Source organism: Leptonychotes weddellii, chromosome 4 (genome assembly GCF_054177405.1).
Source record: "Leptonychotes weddellii isolate Sample4059 chromosome 4, ASM5417740v2, whole genome shotgun sequence".
In the NCBI taxonomy this organism is placed as follows: Eukaryota; Metazoa; Chordata; class Mammalia; order Carnivora; family Phocidae; genus Leptonychotes; species Leptonychotes weddellii.
The window spans coordinates 34,128,303-34,145,132 of NC_138372.1; the positions used below are offsets into that span (position 1 = coordinate 34,128,303).

The following is a 16,830-nucleotide window of genomic DNA, read 5'->3' on the forward strand; positions in this document are numbered from 1 at the left end:
AACAATGAAAGAGAAATGCAAGAGCGAGAACAGCAAGAAATAGTTGAAACCCAATGGAAGAGAGATATATGAGCACCTGGATGGAACCACAGAAACTTGAGGAGGAGGAGGAGTGACTCATTTACACACATTTTTACCTTTTGTTTCAGAGATGGGAGTAATGTGCTTCTATTCCAGAATATATCCTCTCTCCCTATTCTCTCTCTCTCTTTTTTTTTTTTTTTTTAAGATTTTATTTATTTGACAGGGAAAGAGACAGCCAGAGAGGGAACACAAGCAGAGGGGAACAGGAGAGGGAGAAGCAGGCTTCCCGCTGAGCAGGGAGCCTGATGTGGGGCTCGATCCCAGGACCCTGGGATCATGACCTGAGCCAAGGGCAGACGCTTAAGGACTGAGCCACCCAGGCACCCCCCTCTCTCCCTCTTCTCTAGATTTAATGCCCTTTCTCCACTTTATCACTAAACATTGTGAAAAAGTGGTCTACAGTTTTCACTTTCTACTCTTCAACCCTTTGTAGTGAGGTTCTACTTCCATCTTCATTGAAACTGTTCTTGCTGTTGTTACCAGTGATCTTCCTTCTAAAATCTAGGGGATATTTTTAGTCATTTTTCTTTTTTTTTTTTTAAAGATTTTATTTTTTATTTATTTATTTGACAGAGAGAGAATGAGAGAGAGAGCACATGAGAGGGGGGAGGGTCAGAGGGAGAAGCAGACTCCCCGCCGAGCAGGGAGCCCGATGCAGGACTCGATCCTGGGACTCCAGGATCATGACCTGAGCCAAAGGCAGTCGCTTAACCGACTGAGCCACCCAGGCGCCCTTTAGTCATTTTTCTTATAGCATTTAACTCTATCCACTGTCTTTTCAAAACTTCTTTGTTCTCTGTGACACCATTTTTCTTGATTCTTTCCTGCTTCAACAGCTGTTGTTTCTTACGTCTCCTTGCAAGTTTCCTAAACCATGATGTTCTCCAGGTTTTATCCATGGTTCTCCTCTCGTTTTTTGTATTTCATGCTGGATGCTTTTAGCCATGCCACGGCTTTCATTATACTAACAAATGCTAAAATCTATAGCTCTAACACACACCTTTTTTCTGAACTTCAGACCTACATTTCTAATTACTAGACATCCATCTGAATATTTGACAAGTGTCTCAGCGTATCAATGTATCATCTAAAGTGTGATCACCCTTTATCTTCTGTCCTGGTTAATGGTTCCACCATCTGTGCCCAAGCCAGAAATCTGGGGACCATCCTGTATTTTTCACCTCTTTCTCACTTTCCCAAATCAATTCAGTGAGCAGATCTTCCAGTTATCTTTCTCTTAACCCTCTTTGACTTAGTGTTTTTTCTCTATTACCACTGTCACTTTAATTCAGATCCTCTTTTCCTTACCTGGAGCCTCTTTATGAGTCTTTTTGCCTTTAATCCATGCTTGTCCCCTTCTAATTCACCCTTCATGGTGCTGTCAGGGTGATTTTTTTTTTTGAGGGGGGAGAGGGGAGAGAGAATCTCAAGCAGGCTCCACACCCAGTGCGGAGCCCATCATGGGGCTTGATCTCACAAACCTGAGCCAAAATTAAGAGTCAACGCTCAACAGACTGAGCAACCCAGGCACCCCAGTCAGTGTGATTTTTTTCCAGAAGGTGATGATAAGCATATTCTGCTTAAAATTCCTTAGTGGTCCTCGGTTGCTTCCAGAATAAAAACCAGTTCCTTAGTGTGGCATAATAAGCTCTTCATTAATCTTGCCCCTACCTACTTTCTAGTCATATCTCCCACCATCTGTACACGTGTCCTAATATTCAGCTGCCTCAGCTTACTTGAGATTCATCAAAGCTATTATGCTTGCTCATTTCTGAGCCTTTATATATTCAGTTTACACTGTCTGGAGTACCTTGATCCCCGTCTGCTTGCCACTTCATTATTTAGGACTCAGTTCCACTGCCACCTCTCGTAAAGCTCTCTCAGGCTGTCTTCCAGGTAGTTTGTGCTTTATTTCTTTGTTTTATCATAGCATCCTTTCATATGTCCTCCTAGAACTTAGCACATTTCTTTACACATATTTATTACCTGCTGAACCATGAGCCCCCCAAGAGCCATGTCACTGCCCATGTTCCCTGATAATAGGCCTTCAGTAAATGTATGTTGAGTGAGTAGAATATTGATGCACCTCTTCAGATATCTTCCTCTACCATAATTGGGGTAGAAATGCTATAGGACGGGACCAAAAACATTCTGTGAAAGTTTTGTATTATTGGAGAATATTGGAGAAGCAAATGCTGGGACAAAGCCAATCCTCAGATGAAGGAATTAGAGGGCCTGACAGCCCTTGTTCTTCTTGAGGAACAAGGAGATAGTTTGAGTACTGAGGGGACTGGCTGTTGGTTAGCTTTGGAATAGAGGCTTCTCCACAGTTGGTCATTGTCACGCATCAGTGCATACCCCATGGTGGCTGGCAGTGGTGAGGATTTGGAGACTAGAGATCTGCATCTCCCATTCACATATTTCAACATTCTGGCCTCAGACTTTGGGGGAGGATGGTGAAGCGTGCTACTCTTGCTGTCTTCCTTGACTGAATTCTTTTCCTCTGCTACCTGTGTTATGGGGTAGCTAGTGGCATTTAAAGTTTAATTACCTTCAGTCAAAAATGTATTAACTTTTATGCTAATAATTAATGCTAACAATATCTTTACATTTGTCCAAAGCTTTGTGCAATTGGACTTGAATTGTGGAGAATCTGAATACCTGCAGAAGCAGCATACTTCTTCCTACAGCAAAATGACTTGGGAGTGGGGAGGGGAAGGCAAGATAGGGTCTCTAGTGGCTGGAGCAAAGGTACTAGTTAATGCTTATTTCTTTTTCTTTTTGCTGTTCATAACTTTGTGAATGTATATGTGAAAGTAATAAATGCTTACTGTAGAAAACTTAGAAACTGCAGAAAAAAATTTTATGTGTGTCTGTGTATAAATTGGGAAGGGGTACATACCTGTAACTCCACCAACTTGGTACATTGGATCATTTCATTTAAGTCTTTTTTTTTTTTTTTCTATGCACCCTCCACTCTTTACTAATGATGTAGGGAATAATAATAACAAAACAAACACTCATATCTCCACCACCCTGCTTAAATAATTGCATTTTTGTTGGAGGGATGGGGTAACTGGGTAATGGACATTAAGGAGGGCATGTGATGTAATGAACACTGGGTGTTATGTAAGACTGATGAATCACTGAACTCTACCTCTGAAACTAATAATATACTATATGTTAATTAATTGAAATTTAAGTAAAAATAAAATAGTCTTAAAAAAAAGGACTTCTCTACCCTTTCACCCCATTTTTCAACTAATCTTTTTGCTGCCAATTTAAAATGAATAGAATTCTGTGCCTCTTTATATTTTAATTTCTTGTGTTGTCAGTCAGCATTTTGTAGTCATTTATTAATATCTACCTTATGAGTTTTTTTTTACATTTCTGCTTATGCTTCATTGTTTCAAATACCCCCTCAAATGGACATCATTCCTGAGTCAAACCTTTTCTTACACCCTCACCCCATAAACCTTGTAAAACTAGTCACTCCTTCAGTTAGGCTACTTTTGTACCTAGCATATGCTTTTATTAAACATGTTAACACTGAAAAAAAAGAAAAAGAAATTGCATTTTGTTGATGTCCTGTTGAACCTAAATCTTCTTTTCTTTTAGGAAATGGATCAGACAATGGCTGCCAATGCTCAGAAGAATAAATTCTTGATTGATGGGTTTCCAAGAAATCAAGACAACCTTCAAGGTTGGAACAAGACCATGGATGGGAAGGCAGATGTGTCTTTCGTTCTGTTTTTTGACTGTAATAATGAGGTAATGAAGACCTTCATCTGCTCACATGGGCTTTAACCAATTGATGGTCAACTATTAGAGAAAGACAAAGTGACTTTTTACTTATATTTACATTTTATATTGGCAGCAGTTTTACTTTGAACTGATAAATTGGATGGATGGAACAGCACTGTCTTGCTGTTGGACTACTAAAAACTATTTGGCATCAGCAACCTAGTGGACCTAAAATTTGCTTTATTTTCAAGATAACAAGTATTTGCTTTGTTTTTAAGTAAGAATTGACTTGTACAATAATGTTAGGTAATGAAGCTGCGCTGTTACCTCTTAGGTATGCACTCTTACCAGAGAGTATTGCCTTAGGATGTTAGGGAAACATTTTGGGGAAGTTGGGAAAACTTTCTATTTTAAAGAAACATATAGGATAGCTTGATTTGGGGGGAAAAAAAAGATAGCTTGATTTTTATCTTCTAAGAGTAAAATACCTTTCTTCTTGAAAAAAGCAGGAAAGCCTTCTTTTTCTTCCTGGTACTTCTAATAACATACCCAGACATACCTTTGAATAACTAAATGAATTTCTCAGGATCATTTAATTAAAAGACCTGACTGTTTGACAGCTGTAATATAACTTCATTAAATTAATGCCAACAGCCTGAAAGAATAAGAATCTAAAGTACTGCCTTGAAGGAAGTTGGCTATTCTTGGGTTGAATTGCAAATGTGCCTCTGGTGGAGAGACTTGCTGCAGCTTTGAGTTTTAAAATCTAACTCTCTTTTTCCAACCCCCAAAAATATGTTTTCACTTATTCTTCAAAGTGAACTTTAGAATGTTACCGCAGCTTTATAACTAAGGAATGTTTATTCACGATTAACAAGGGATACTTTATTCAAATGCAAATTTGTTGATTCTTAAATATTTGGATATTTATGGAATTATCAAAAAGTAAGCAAATGGAACAAAGTTTGAGGCATGTAATTCATACCTAATAAGTTAATAATATGTCCTAGATGGAAGCATACACACACAGATCTTCTTTTTATTGAGGTTTTAAAAAAAGTACACAGGAAAAACTGAGTCATGAATGAATTCTTATTATGCTCTGTACTTATTTAACCTAGTTTATATAAATTGAACCACATGTTTAAATTTAAAAGGACTTTGCATGTTGATTAATGAATTAGACAAATTAGTTTTAATGTAGGGGGTTTTTTGTAATCTCTTCAAACTTTGTTCTCCTTTCAGGTTAAAAGAATGGCAAACATGAATAGCAAATTCACATTTTTTTTTTTGTAATAACTTTTTATTTATTTCTCTTTTTAGATCTGTATTGAACGATGCCTTGAGAGGGGAAAAAGTAGTGGTAGAAGTGATGACAACAGAGAGAGCTTGGAGAAGAGGTACTCTGCAGATTTTACACATCGCCACCTTAGGCTCAGTTTGGAATTTGAGGAACAGATTAAATACCTGCCTCAGTTTGCCCAGAAAAAGAAAATGGCATGCTTAAATATGTAAAATATCTGGTCTAAGAAGATGGTAAGGGAGTCGGTTGGGTCAGATCTGGGTTGTGCTCCGAGCAATCCTATAACATGGGGGAGAATGGGTGGATACTTAGAACCTTACATTATTTGCTGCTTTTGCAGAATTCAGACCTATCTTCAGTCAACAAAGCCAATTATTGACTTATATGAAGAAATGGGGAAAGTCAAGAAAATAGATGCCTCTAAGTCTGTTGACGAAGTGAGTATCCCTAGCTTGCCTTAAAAGAAAAGTCAAGTAAAAATGTGATTTCATGGGGCAAGGGGGTAGGTAGGCAGGAGAAAAAGAGATGTGACAGATTAGTTTGTTTGCTTTTCAAGACCCTGGAGACTAAATGAAAAATGAGATTTTTTTCTCTTTTTTGAATAGCGTCTAAAATAGGTTTTACAACTTCAGACTTGTTCTTCACAAGAAGTGGGTGGTTTATTAATTCCAAACCTCTTCTCAAGCACTGGAAAATTGGCATTTTGAGAACTGTGATTTGGACCACGTTCATTTTTTAAAATCTCTAATGTAATGGCGAGTCCTTTTAGCTCAAGGGCCCCAGGCTGCTTCTGTCTCTTCATCACAGAGCACAGAGCTCCAGGGGCTCAGGGCTTCCAAACCCAGCCCTTCTCTCTGCCTCTGAAAATCCATGAGCTTTCAGTGCCCAGCAGCTCTTTCTAGTGTCTCTCAGTCCAGCTCCTCTTGCCCTGATTCCCTGAGTCTTCCTTTCTGGACTTTCCTTGTTTATCACATAGTTCTATTGGTTTTTTATCCATTACTCCTTCCCCTAGAGGTGAGGTGATATATCAGGGAACTTAGTGCTTTAGAACCAGAACTAGAAAAATAAGCCACTTCAGTTTACATTTTATCCAGTAATTGCTACTGATCAAGAAATTTGTTTTGTCCTGAAAACACTAATAAAATTGAATGCACTTGTTCACAATTTTATATGTGTTTATGATATTACATACTACTGTCTAAAGTAAGATAGATGAAACCAAGGAATTACAATATATATTTTAATGATACATCTTGAAAATTAATAGAAAATTGACTTTTTAACAGGAACTTAGCCATATAGTGTTTTAATAATGCCTTCTTTTTAAATTACTATTATTTTTGTCCTTTACAGGTTTTTGATGAAGTTGTGAAGATTTTTGACAAAGAAGGCTAACTCTAAACCTGAAAGCATCCTCAGAATCATGCTTGAATATTGCTTTGATAGCTGCTATTACAACCCCTTTTTAAGGCAATTTTAATCTTTCAAAATTACATCTCAGTTAATGGCTGGAAAGTATGTAGTAAGACAAATTAAATTTTTTATCTTAGATTTTTTTGGTTATAGGAGTAGACCGTGAATTCGGGTCTAACTTCATCTTAGCTATGGTGCTCACAAAACAAAGAAGGATATCAGCTTAGTTCTTTGTTTTTACTAAAAAAATATATCCCTTTTATAGTTTGTGCCTTCTGTGAGCAAAACTTTTTAGTATGTCTGTATATCCCTTTAATAATTACAACATGTTAGGATTAGGGATTCCCCACTTCCTTGTTTTCTTGCAGGTTTTAAATTTCCAACCTGTTAAGTGAATTTGTGGACCAAATTCCAAAGGAACTTATTGTGTAGTCGGTTCTTGCAAAATGTGTTTGGTAAACGAACTCATAAAATGAATTCCTAGAAGTGTTTTAGTATTTATCAAATAATTGACCATTTCCTGTAGAAAGATAAGAAAACTTAGGCTTTGTTTTATTACAACTTATACAAAGTTGTGTGACAGGGCATCTTCTTTGCTTCCAGGGATTGGGATGGGGGTCACTGGGGGTTCAGAGCCTGGCAGAATTGTCAGCTTTATTCTGACATAAATCTGAGGGTAAGGGGCAGGGACCACATCTAATGACCTGTGTTCCTGTCCTCTATTATGTAGTGTTCTTAGTGATTAAACTGATCTTAACAGAATTCCTAGCAGTGGAACCTTGAAATGCATGTATGAGGTTTATGGTCAATGATTTGGTTAGCATTTTAGTAACACTTCATTCAAAGTGTTTTTGTTTGTTTTCTAGACTAAATGTAGGGTTGGTATGAAGTAAAAACATCTAATGGTTAATTTCCCATTTGTGTTATATTTTCTTGAATACTTTTTTTCAGTTATTTGTTTAAGGAGATTTAAAAATCATTGCACTTTGGTCAGAAAAATAATAAATATATCTTATAAATGTTTGATTTCCTTCCTGGCTACTTTTATTTAGTATATTCTTTTTTGGCATCATGTTGAAGCATTGAAAGGTACAGAATAAAAGAAAAGGCTAAAGAGTCCCAAGGAATTTTCCCTTAAATCCATTCTTCCTTTAAAAAATCTCTGAGAAATTGATTTTCTCCTTCTCTTATCTTTTCTGCCATGACTAATGCAGAGTGACTTCCAAGGTTCTTAATGTGAGATTTATTAAAATGTTTCTCATTTTTAGCATGTATGCGATTTGGTATACAAGCTTAAATCAGGTAAGGAATTTTGTCTTTGTGTAATTAGACTTTATATTTACAGTCATTGGGAATAGGAGCACCTGGCTGGCCAAGTGGTAGAGTATGCAGTTCTTGATTTCATGGTCTTGAGTTCAAACCCCACATTTAACATAGTTTACTTTAAAAATAAAAGAAGAGGGGCACCTGGGTGGCTCAGTTGTTAAGCGTCTGCCGTCGGCTCGGGTCATGATCCCAGGTCCAGGGATCGAGCCCTGCATCAGGCTCCCTGCTTGGCGGGAAGCCCACTTCTCCCTCTTCCACTCCCCCTGCTTGTGTTCCCTCTCTCGCTGTGTCTCTCTCTGTCAAATAAATAAATAAAATCTTAAAAAAAAAAAAAAGTATAAAGTCATTGGGAATAGTGAGTGCAATTTATGAATGTTCTTACATTGTAATAGGTTCGTTTATTTCTATGTGTATTATGAAATTCACTTCTTAATGATACATTTTTCAACAAACTTGCCATTAAGAAACAAAGTATCTGTAAGTACTGTAACATATTAGCCACCAAAATTTGTATTGAGATTATTTTGGTTTCTTGGAAGAGATTGTAATGAATTCTTATCTAGTGATTTAGTCCAGCCAGTACAGAGGGACTTTCCTGGTGGTTTAATCAAACAACTGCAGTATGAAACAAGAGTAAAGACTAAGGTTTTTAGAGCATTCCTACTTAAATAAGTGAAAAAATTCATCAGATAGGGGAATCTAAAGATTTGTATTGATATCGGGAAAGCAAATTTAAGGTTTTTAAGAAGACTGCTGAGACTAGGTGCTTTGCTTCCTTTCATCACACATCCTTCTGTGGCATTTGAGAACAGAAACCAAGAAACAATAATAACTAAATTATGAGCCTTTGCTTATTGTTTGCTTTTGAGTAGAAAAACATGTTGGCAATATTGAGTTTAGGATTTGACTGAGATACATCTGACTTCATTACTTTAGTTATTCCATTTGTTAAAGATACAGTAACCAAGAAGTTTTTGACTTTCTTGAAAGACCCCAGTGGAAGCCTTGCCTTTTTTTTTTTTTTTTTTAATTAGCCTTATTTCCATTCAGTGATGTTGGATGTGTATGACTCATTTGGTAAATAATTCCAATAAATTTTGTGCTATGGCCTTTGCTTTTTGAGATTTTTGTTCTTTGGAGCATATTGAAAGACCGAGAAGTATCATGTATTTAACATGGGTTTAAGGCAAAATCATAGTTCAGGATCCAGGAGAATTTTCTGCTCTGTGTATTATGTTTGCATATTTGAATTAAGTAGAAAGCATGACTTTATCCCATTGCTTTAAGAAGTAATTTGGATTGAAGCACAAGTATAGCATACTTTATTACCTACCTGCAGCATCAATTGCTTGTCTCTTTCAGGGGGAGATTGGCAGCCAGCAACATCTCAGGATGCAGGGTTTTGGGGGCTTGTGGCTTTGTCACGTAATCTGAGTGGTTGCCTGACACTCCAGTGGTCTCTGGAGATAATAGTGGCTGAAAGTATTGGCCAGAGTAGGTCAGAACTTTTTCCGTGGAGGTTTGGTCCTTCATCTTCAAACACGTGCTAATTGCACTAGCCATGGTGCTGCTGCAAACATATTCTCTGCCTGATAGGAGTTTTCTACCTAAAACTAACATCCTGATATGGGTAGACCTTCAGATGTCTTCTTTTGGCTAATAATCATTATTACATAGCTTATTTCCCTTCTCCCTAGCCTACCTGCATGCTTCAGCTAAATTAAATGTGCCTTAATTCTAAGCATTTCTTTTTTCTAATGAAAGCAAGGAAGCTCATTTATTGTGTACCAAGGAAAAAGGTAAAAAATGGTCCTAATCACCTATCCCTTTATTTCCTCACCCCTGACTCCAGTGTAAGTATTCTCTGGATCCAGGTATGCTTTCCTTTGAATGGGTGTGATTATTGTGATTGTGGTGTTAATTCTGGGTCTCAGTTAGTTCTGCAGGTCGCCAGCTTTCCTGTCCTGGGGAGAGCCAAAGGATGAAGTTGAATTTCTGGTTGTCACCCTATACCTTTGGTCAGCTGTACCAGCTCCAGGCTATCACCAGGGCTCAGATTTTTATGGGGTCCCTGCTGTCCCTGCTCATTAGAGCAGAACCTGGTTTTCTTGAGTCCATCTTCTTTAAAGAGGCTTTTCTTTCATGATTTTGTCCTCCTAAGACCGAGGCATAAGAGAAGATGGTTTAATTATTTTGTCCTATTTAGGGGGAGACAAGGGTCATAAATCAACATTTCTCTAAGTGAGGTTCTTTCAGCCACAGAAAATTGTTTTTTATTTAGGTTACATTTTGAAGTTACTTTATGCAACTTCCTAACATTGGCCTTTGATGCCCTAACCGACCACAGGAAAAGCATCTGCACATCTGCAGAGGTACGTTACCACACCTCAACCCTAACGTAGATGATCCAAACCAACTTTAAAAAGTGTCTTCCACACAGTGGAATCGAGCAGTTAAGCAGCCTTCTGCATAGATAGCAGATGCATTCTCTTTTGGTTGAGTAACCACATTTAAAAAAAGAAAGTAAAATTCAAAAAATATGTATGTGAGCTTTGGAAATATTCTCATTCTACCCTTTAGGAGGCTTCCTGGAAGAAATATACTCTCAGTAGCTGCTTCGATGAAATTAAGGGGGGAAAATTGATACAGTGGACTCCAGATGGACTTCCAAGAAAACCCCTGAATTGGCTGAGATTCCTTGCCAGTTTGTAAACACTTGCAGCCCTCTAAAGACTCTAGGTGGAAGTGGCCCTCTCACAACCACCTGGCTCCAAAGGCTTCCAGAACCAGAGGGAAAAGACACTGAATTGGTTCAGCAGTTAGTACTTAGAAGCATGAAGCTGTTGTGCATGGCTCACTGTAGGTTGTTCATTAGTTTTATAGAGAAACATTTTCACAAGTGGCTCCAAAGCAGCCGTCAGAATTTGGCCAGAGTTATCTGTGATTGCTCAAGGCTGCATCAAAATAGCCTTGTCACAATGGAAACCTATCTTCTTTTTAATTACCAGGTAGCGCACAACAGGCACTACCATTATCCTATCCTGACCTGGGAGAGTGGTTCCAATATACACATTGTTTACATGTTTGGGGGGGAAAATGCTGAAGTTTAATGTTTAACTTTCATGTTGGGTCAAAACACTCATATCAAATGACCATTTTAAAAACAGCTGCATCAAAATCCCCCTGGTGTCAGGTACTGTGTCAGAATGTCTGTGTCCTATCCAGCATCAAACATGATGGAGCAGAGACTGTTCCTCTGTTTAGGGCCTTTACTGAGGCCTGAGTAAGTGCTCTTCAGCGACGGAAGGCGTGCTCCGTGCTCCTGGCCTTGAGGCTGCTACTGTGTGCTAATGCAAGATTCAGAAATGGAGGGGAGGGAATGGGCTGAGGGCGGGGTGGGGGGGTGGGGGGGGAGTGAAGCCATTTGTATAGAGAAGCAGGAGGTGGTTCAGTCCAGTTCTCCCTTCATCCACGGTGGCCCTTGTAGGAGACTTCTTCCTCCCATAATCACTCCTACCAACACCATTTCTTCATCTGCCCACAGTTTGCATGATCGTAGGCCACATTCCCACTACTCTTCAGGAGAATTTTGTTGATGAAAGTGGGTTTCAAGAATGTGACTCCCTTGACACCGTCTATCTTCATTTATCCTTAACTTATGGTTTGAGTAATTTTAATGGATATTTGTGAGTTCAGCTTGTGTATATGACTTAAAGTAGCTGTTTAATTTATAGTCATCAGCTAAATCATTGTTTCATATGACAATACACAGACTGGTCATTTGCTGGAATAACAGCTAGATTCATACAGGAGGCATTATTACAGTTTGTAATCACATTAATGCAAGGATCTGCCATCTTAATTGAGCTAACTGATCATGTTAACCAGCTACATTTCAGAGATGCTAGCCCTTGACTAAGATCAGAGAGTGTTACAGGAAATCTACATTTTCCTTAGGCAACGTGTCTGTCATCAGACCAAGAAACGACAAGAGCACTAAATGATGATGTTACAAAAAGTTGGTTGGCCATTCATTCAAAATATGTTTGAGACAAATTAATTAGGAATGCCACAATCAGTAATACAGTCCCTGCCCTCAAGCTCACCAGTTAAGCTCAAGTCTAGTGGTTTCTTACCTGTATTGTGCTTTTGTATGGTGCTTTAATGCAAGCACACTTTTAGCTCTGTGATCTCATTTTGCTTCCCAAATTATGTAGGTTGGGATGGCAATTTTCCTGTTTCATGGATGATTAAACTGCAGCCCAAGGAATCCAAATCAATTACCCAACAATCTTTATAGCTAAATAGTTGTGAGTCTTGAATTGGAACCCCAGACCTCTGGGTCTTACCAGATCTGCCTCCTGTCTTTCTGGTAGCCCATGCCTCCTCATCACTAGCCTATTACCCTCGTTTATTTTCCCTATTGCACAGATCTGCTGTTTGTGAGGTTACTTTGTTTACTTATCAATGACCCCCCTTGCTAGATTCTAAGTGTCAGGAGAGCAAAAATGTCTGTTTTCATCTCTGTTTCCCAATGGCTGTACATAGTAGGCACTCAATAAATATTTCTTGAAAAAATAAACTGAAAAGGAAAATTATTTTTGGCTATAGCTATAGCTACAAGTTACATCACTGAACTTTGGATCCTACTTGGGTCTACCAGCAATTTCCTTATGTTTTGTGTTTTTTTTTTTTTAAAGAGGAAGAGGGGGGAGGGGCAGAGGGAGAGAGGGAATCTTAAGCAGGCCTCATGCCTGGCATAGAGCCCGACGTGGGGCTCAATCTCACCACCCTGAGACCATGACCTGAGCCGAAATGAAGAGTTGGAGGCTTAACCAGCTGAGCCACCCAGGGGCCTCTCCTTAGGATTCCATTTTCATTCCTCCTGGAGACTGGATGCTGATAAGAGGAATCTTTGACCTCATCAGCCTCCCTCTATTTGTAGCACACAACTCAGAGAAGACTTAAAGTGTGACTGACTGTCTTGGAAGGAAAACCAGGAGAGAGAGACAGGGACCAGAAAACAATGTTTTGGTGAAAAATCTAACCACCCACACATAGTTCAGTCTAGTTGATTTTTGACCTATTGTACCTTTGTTTTAATGTTCCTGTGTTATGACTTAGAAAATTTCTGCTTTATGAAGACTTTTGACAGTTTCTGGTTCATGCTCCAGATCTGAAACTGCTTAGTATAAATTTCTACTGGAAGCCTGGTAAGACTATGGTGTATCCTCAGCACTTTCACTGACTGTGTTTACTGGACTGGGAAAGAAGAGAGGCTTTCTGCCTATTTTCTCCTCTATGGGTGTGCATCATAGTTCTTGATGCATGGAGTCTTTGGGAAAGAAATTTTAGAGATCTTAGCTGTATTTCTGTATTCTCTTACTGACCTGGCACAGAGTAGATTCTTTTTTTTTTTTTTTTTAAAGATTTTATTTATTTGAGAGGGAGAGAATGAGAGACAGAGCACGAGAGGGAAGAGGGCAGAGGGAGAAGCAGACCCCCCGCCGAGCAGGGAGCCCGATGCGGGACTCGATCCCAGGACTCCAGGATCATGACCTGAGCCGAAGGCAGTCGCTTAACCAACTGAGCCACCCAGGTGCCCACAGAGTAGATTCTTAATACGTTTTATTCTTAATACATTCTCTTGGATATTGAAGGACGTGTCTTCCTCAAAGCCCTTCACATAGGGACGCCTGGGTGGCTCAGTTGGTTAAGCATCTGCCTTCAGCTCAGGTCATAATCCCAGGGTCCTGGGATCGAGTCCCACATCGGGCTCCTTGCTCTGCAGGGAATCTAATCTGCTTCTCCCTCTGCCTGCTCTGCCTGCCACTCCCCCTGCTTGTGCTCTCTCTCTCTGACAAATAAATAAAATCTTAAAAAAAAAAAAAAGCCCTCCAGATAGTAGAGGAACTAGGCCTAGAACCCAGCTTTCCTTTCTTCCAGCACACATTCCTTAATTAACCCCAACATGATTTTATCCACTGTCATTCCTAACAACAACTTGGAAAGGGGAAAGGCAAAGTCGTATCTTGTGATGCTCCAGAGTCACTCATTTAATAGGATTTCATTTGATGTGCAGAACATCTGTTGAATGTCCTTTAAACCTTTTTTTTTAAACTGGTGCCACTCCCAGAAATTCTAATTTCATTTTAAAGACTCCCCAGGTGAATCTAAATCAGTGGTTCTCAAACTTTCAAGTGCATCAGAATCATTTGGAGGGCTTGTTAAACCCAATTTGTGGGGCCCACCCCAGAGCTTCTGGTTCTGTAGATCTGGGTATGGTCCAAGAATTTGCATTTCTTATAAAAGTTCCGGGTGATACTGATACTTTGAGAATCACCGTACTACATAGTGACCGGAGCTGATATTGGAAACTCCCAGTCTTGCATCTTTGTGGGCAAGGGACCAAGCAAGTCTTCTTGGTCTTTATATCCACAGTGCCTAACATAGAGTAGATACTTAGTGCTGGATAGATGACAAATTGATAACAACCCTAATGAGAGCTCACAAGTCAAACAGTTGCCTAGTCTGCCATTCCTGAAGCTCCTGGGTTGGTCAGGGGGAGGAGAGGAAAAAGGACTAGGAGAAGATCACAAATATTCTCTCCCTAAAAAAGTTGTCAGGTGGGTACTAACTTGACAATGTAGGTAGCTCAGCTCACCAGTTGCCACTGTCTTAAAAGGTGAGGAGAGCCCTGGGGGCTGCTCTCACTGTCCAGACTTCTGAAGGGAGATGTTGTAGATGTGTTCAATGTGGGCTTGAGGGCACAGATAAGACCATGGAAGCAACTAAAGGAGTCCTTTTAAATTTAGAGCCGCGCAGGGGCGCCTGGCTGGCTCAGTCAGTTAATCTGCTTTCGGCTCAGGTCAGGATCCCAGGGTCCTGGGATAGAGTTCCGTGTCAGGCTCCTCGCTCAGTGGGGAGCCTGCTTCTCCCTCTCCCTCTGCCTGCCGCTCCCCCTGCTTGTGCTCTCTCTCTCTGTCAAATAAATAAACACAATCTTAGGGGGAAAAAAAAAAAAAGCTGGCCAGCAGTGAACTGGGATAACTGAGGATGTGAGTTCCCCATCACTGGAGGTGTGCAAGCAAGCCTGGATGCCTACTCAGCAGGATGTTTTAGAATCTTCCAGCCCTTAGGTTCTATGGCTTGTGGACCATCCTGTTCAAGTTGTAGCTATCTAAGTCTGAGGTCCACCTGGAACCCCAGCCACATTCTCTGGGCCCTCTTGAAACCCAGGACACAGAAGAGCTCCCTGTCCATAGAACCAGGGAGGAAAGGCTGAGGAACATCATGGAAGCCTGTGCCTTCCCATAGGAACCCAAACACTGAGAAATTTCCTTAAGCTTCTGTTTTCTGCCTCCCGGGACCCCTCCCCAGTGTCTGGGTTAGGTACCCAACAAAGTTCTTTGGGGGTAATGCTGCTGGTGGTGAGGAGGTGCCTGCTTCGCATCAGAGGAGAGGAACAGCACTAGCAAAAGCATGGCAGGATGAGTGAGGGGTGGGGGAGATGTGCCCAGCTGGACAGGGTGGGCGTCCGTGTACCAAACAATGGGAGACAGGAACATGCAAAGACAAGGGGGGGGGGAATGTAATGGACAAACTGTAAAGGCAGGTAAAAGAATGTGGACTTGTGTCTGTTTAGTCAAGTCCAGACCAGGCTAACTACTAGGCTGGATGAGGCAGTTTGACAAAGGCTTCTCAGATTTTGGAGGCTGCTCTACTCCTCACCCCCTCCTCTTTTTCTCCTCTTTTTCCTCCTTGCTGTAGCTGTCCCTTGAGTTCTATTCTGAACCCTTAATGGTTTTTTCCATCTCACTAGGGACAGTTTGCAAACCTTCCCTGGCTTGGCCTGGGTTAGGGCTGGGCCGGCAAGCCCGCCTGCCTGAGCCGGGGAGAGGAGGCGCCTCCTAGCAATAAGCAACCCACAGAACTGTGTCTGTTATTTAAGAAAAGTTTCTGGGTTTTCGGCTAATTGCAAAAATACATAATGGATGCTTTTCGCATCTGCTAGTTATTCTGGAACAGGCCTTCATCCAAGAGCGAACTTTAAACAAACAATAAGATTATGGAGCTTAACTATTTCAATGTGTAACAGAAAAGAAAGCCAAGGCCCAAAAAGTTACATTAACACACATCCACGCAGACATAAGCATGGTACCAACGGATACACATACATACAAACATACAGATGCACCTTCTGGTTCCAGTGCTCTCAATGCCCCATCCCTGGCCCCAGTACACATACTCTGAGACACACAAATACACATGCCTAAATTCATGTACACGTGTACACCTACCCAGCTGGGCAACACAAGCACACAGACCACAACCCCAGACACAGCTGCATTCACACAGATCATTTTCACTGCAACAAGTGGTCCTCTTGTGTGAGCAAGAGGGAAGTGAAACAGCTGGGTACTAGCTGAGCCTCATTGGGATCAGGTGTGGTTATTCAGTGTGGCCACCAAGGGGCGCCCGTCATCCATCGTGCATCCACCTTCCGCGGGTTCCGCCAGCCTGTCGATTGTTTCTGGGCCCACAAGCCTGCACCTTCCTGTTCCGGCTCCCTGCACAGAGTTGGGAGGCACCTTACTTCCAGCCCCAACCTTCTGGGATCCACTGTACGCATTCCCCCCTTTTCCCTCTCCCAAACCACTGAAACAGCCACAACCCCTCCTCCCGCCTCCCTCCTAGCTGAACAAACATACTTCAGAGCCCCCTGCTCAGTCCTGAGACTTCTTGGGAACTTGATCTGTCAGGTCTTAATCATAATGTGGCCTCTACCAAAAGCTTCTCCCCCCCGGGAGCAGCTGTCTAAATCTCATCTCTTTTTCAGAGCCTGAGATAGCATCTCCCAGGGCAGGATTACCAAAGTTAACAATCCATGTTAAAATAATTGAGTGAGTTAATGCCCAACTCAACAACTTCCCCATCAGCTCTAGCTGGAGAGATCCTCC

General features: G+C 40.7%; 1 protein-coding gene across 2 annotated transcripts in view; it reads left to right on the plus strand.

Annotated features, from left to right (window-relative positions):
• The window catches only part of CMPK1 (cytidine/uridine monophosphate kinase 1), a 39,564-nt gene extending 31,997 nt beyond the window's left edge, over window positions 1-7,567 (plus strand). For both annotated transcript variants that reach the window (XM_081818401.1, XM_006737433.3), the window contains 4 exons: window positions 3,703-3,855; window positions 5,152-5,228; window positions 5,472-5,568; window positions 6,485-7,567. In XM_081818401.1, coding sequence (XP_081674527.1) covers window positions 3,703-3,855; window positions 5,152-5,228; window positions 5,472-5,568; window positions 6,485-6,526 — 369 coding nt within the window. In that variant the 3' untranslated portion in view covers window positions 6,527-7,567. The remainder of the gene's footprint in view (window positions 1-3,702; window positions 3,856-5,151; window positions 5,229-5,471; window positions 5,569-6,484) is intronic.
• Window positions 7,568-16,830: the final 9,263 nt, after the last annotated feature.